The sequence below is a fragment of the Antechinus flavipes genome, chromosome 2, assembly GCF_016432865.1.
Source record: "Antechinus flavipes isolate AdamAnt ecotype Samford, QLD, Australia chromosome 2, AdamAnt_v2, whole genome shotgun sequence".
NCBI classification, from domain to species: Eukaryota; Metazoa; Chordata; class Mammalia; order Dasyuromorphia; family Dasyuridae; genus Antechinus; species Antechinus flavipes.
This window is the reverse complement of record NC_067399.1, coordinates 646,708,417-646,712,100: the sequence shown is the minus strand read 5'-3', so window position 1 is coordinate 646,712,100 and position 3,684 is coordinate 646,708,417. Positions and strand designations below refer to the sequence as shown.

Here is a 3,684-nt window from a genome sequence, read left to right as displayed (position 1 = left end):
AAAATCAGGCTATTAATACACATGGAATGAATGTATATTTCAGTTGTGCATATCAAGAAGGAAAATAATTGTTGTCTAGTAGGAAAAAGCATTGTTCTCAGATGTCACATTCTGACTCAGTGACTGGCTGTTTGCTATTTGAAGAGAATACAGGCTCTATTAGCTCATTTATAAGTTTTATATAAATTTAATTATATTTTTATTCACTGATTCATACTTCATATTTATATTTTTAAATTATGAGATCACATGGCTTATATGTATTATCCATGGATTGAATTTTTTTTAAAATATTTTTTCATAAAATTCAGCAACTGGGGAGAGAGAAGCAGATAATTTGGTGACTATTTCAGCTTCCAGTAGAAGAAAACAAGAGACCAAGTAGGAAAAATACACACTAAACAGGATGTTGTTGAATAACTGGACACAGGTGACTGAGTTCATCCTTCAAGGCTTCTCAGATACCTTTCCACTAAGGATTTTGCTCTTTGGCACTTTCTTTTCCTTATATACAGCTGCCCTCACTGGGAATACCATGATCATTGTGTTGGTCACTAGGAGTTCTACTCTTCACACCCCTATGTATTTTTTCCTTGTCAACTTGTCTATATTAGACATCATGTGCACAACCTCTGTTCTTCCTAAGGTGTTGGAAAACCTGTTTTCAGGAAAGAAGACCATCTCTTATGGTGGATGCATGGCCCAAGTATGGTTCCTCTCTTGGTCTGTATGTGGTGAACTCTTGCTTTTCACAGTTATGGCTTATGACAGGTATGTGGCTATATGCCACCCTTTACACTACAGCACCATGATGAGTAAGAAGATTTGTGTCCTTCTGGCATTTGGGGTATGGAGCATAACTGGACTTAACATTTCCATCAATACTGGGCTTATATTTCGATTATCTTTCTGTGGCCCCAATGTCATTGATCAATTCTTCTGTGAAATCCCCCCTGTATTGCTTCTTTCTTGCACCTCAACATATCTGAACAACATTGTGACAGTCTTTACTGATGTCTTCTTCTCATTTCTGAATTTTGTGCCGACAATTGTGTCTTATTGCTTCATCATCTCCAGCATTCTGAAAATCCAGACCAGAGAAGGGAAAAAGAGAGCATTCTCTACCTGTTCCTCTCACCTGATTGTGGTCACCATGTATTATTGCACTGTGTTTTATGCCTATATCAGTCCTATCTCTAGCTATTCTCCTGAAAGTGGGAAATTGGTGGCTGTGTTGTACACAGCAGTTAGCCCCACCTTAAATCCTCTCATCTACACTTTGAGGAACAAGGATGTCAGGGAAGCCTTGAGAAAAGTGCTTCTATTTAGGAAATGAAGGCTTAGAAATGTAGTTTTCTGGAATGGATTAAATTGGAAAAGTAGATTCTTGGAGTAGTCATGGAAAGTTCTAAGATGTTAATTAAATTTATAATATATTGCAAATATTTCTTACTACATAATGTCAGATTCTAGTGCATGAGTGATATTATTCTTGTGGCCAGAATCACAAGGTGGATGTTTTGTGTTCCTTTTGGTCTTTCAGAAATTGTAAAGTCTAAGAGAGAGAAATGCTGCTCAAGTCATGAAACTTGCCCAGAATATATAAAAGAGCAGTCTAAGGTGAAGCCATTTAATTAGTCAATCATTATAATGCCTCTGTAATCTCATTAATTTAAGAATATGTTACACATATTTAGATCATAAATTATCAATATCCGAAATTAAATAAAAGATTACCATTTCATATCAAGATAGCTCAGGGAATGAATGAAAAAAATATTATATAACATCCATGTGACCAAAGCAAATCACCAAGGTTCTGTTCACTTTTTAAATTTTATTAATAGTACCCATAGAGACAGGAAACCAAATTAATGATAACTCTTTGCAGTTATGGCCTATGACTGGTATGTGACCTCTCCCAGCCTCCTCTTTTATTGTAGTTAACCATTTTCTGTATAAAGTCTCCCCTATGCTGCTCCTTTCCTAATCCTCCACATACGAGAAAGACATCATAAGCATCAAGGGTGCAATGTTCTTTTTTATTCTAAGTTTCCTGTTTACCATGCTCTCCCTTAGCATCTTCATTATCATGGCAATCTAGACAACAGTGGATAACAAAAGATCATTTTCTACCTGCTGCTCTCATTTCAGTGTAATAATTCAACTGCAGATTTTGGTTAAATGTTCTCAGTTTCTAGTTACTCCCCAGAGAAAAGCAAGATCATGGCTGAATCTTCTTATCTATACTTTGAGAAATAAGGATGTCAAGAGCGCCTCCAAAAAAGACCTTTTCTTTCTGGAGAAAAAAAAAAAAGATAAGATAATTCATTCATTTAAATATTAGGGAAGGCTGCTTAAGAGAATTAGAAAATTCCCATTGTTTTTATCTTTAAGAAACTTTCAAATAGTGTTACATTAGAGATCGTCCAACACTTAGGAAATAAACAATTTTTTCCCTTCTAGATCATACTTTCACACTACCATAATGTTGAAAAATATATTTATTAACTCAGCAAGATAAAAAATATATTTGTTCTAAATATCATTTTATGGGCAAGAAAGCTGAGGCTCATAGAGGTTGTGATTTTTCTTTTAAAATATTATTCCCTTCTTTCAATTGTCATGCAGTTTTTTCCACATTTTTCCAAATTATTGTCGTCTACTAGAGGATAGAAAAAATATAGAATTTTTTATTACATAGGATAGTCAAGCAAAAGAAATTTCCATATTGATAACATCCAAAACGCATTTTTAATTCTGTATATTAGTCTATTATCTCTGTCATGAAGTCATCAACATTCTTCCTTGTCAATATTCTTATTACCAAATATTTATTTAGTCAATTCATATTCTTAATTCTTTCAGAATTGTTCATTTTTAAAATAACTATTGATATCTTGATTTTTCTCATTTCACTCTTCATAAATTTATCCAAGTCTTTAAAAAAATATATCCTAATTCCTTGGAGAACAATTTTATTTCATTACATGATATACCTCAATTTATTCAGCCATTCTCCAATAATGCATATACCTTACTTTCTACATTTTCCCACTACGTTTGAACCAGTTTACAACTCCATCAACAGTACATCAACATGTCTGTTTTTCCTCCATCCCATCAGTAATTTTCATTTTTCCCCTCACCTTTGCCAATTGGATGTGTACTTCTCAGAGTTTCAGAATTGTGTGAACAATACTTTATTAGTTATTTAGAGAATTTATCCATATGCCTAGTAAATGCTTGATTTCTTTTTATTAAAAACTGACTGTTCAAATTCATAGACGATTTACCAATCGAGAGTGGCTATCAATGATATAAATTTGAACCAGTTCAATATTCTTGGAAAAGGGACCATCATCAGAGAATCGTAGGCAATTATTTTTCTAATTTTCTCTATATGTTTGTTGAATGTAGAATTTATATTTGTGTGTGTGCATATGTAATAAGATTTTTTTCTTCTTTCTTTGATTTACCAATTGGGGATGGCTAATCATGCTATAAATTTGAACCAGTTCTATGTATCTCAAAAAACAGACCATTATCAGAGAACTCAGACAACTATCTGCCTTGTACTCTTTTCTGTACTTGATTTGTTTGTGCATAATCCTATTAACTTCATATAAACAAAATTATTCACTTTTTTCTTCATTGGACTTTTATTCCTTCTTTTGTCATAAA

At 33.1% G+C, this 3,684-nt stretch overlaps 1 protein-coding gene across 1 annotated transcript; it reads left to right on the top strand.

Moving 5' to 3' along the window:
* The first annotated feature begins 406 nt into the window (after positions 1 to 406).
* Positions 407 to 1,336, top strand: LOC127547191 (olfactory receptor 13A1-like). The gene has a single exon (XM_051974004.1). The coding sequence runs from the start codon at positions 407 to 409 to the stop codon at positions 1,334 to 1,336; it is 930 nt and encodes a 309-aa protein (XP_051829964.1).
* Positions 1,337 to 3,684: the final 2,348 nt, after the last annotated feature.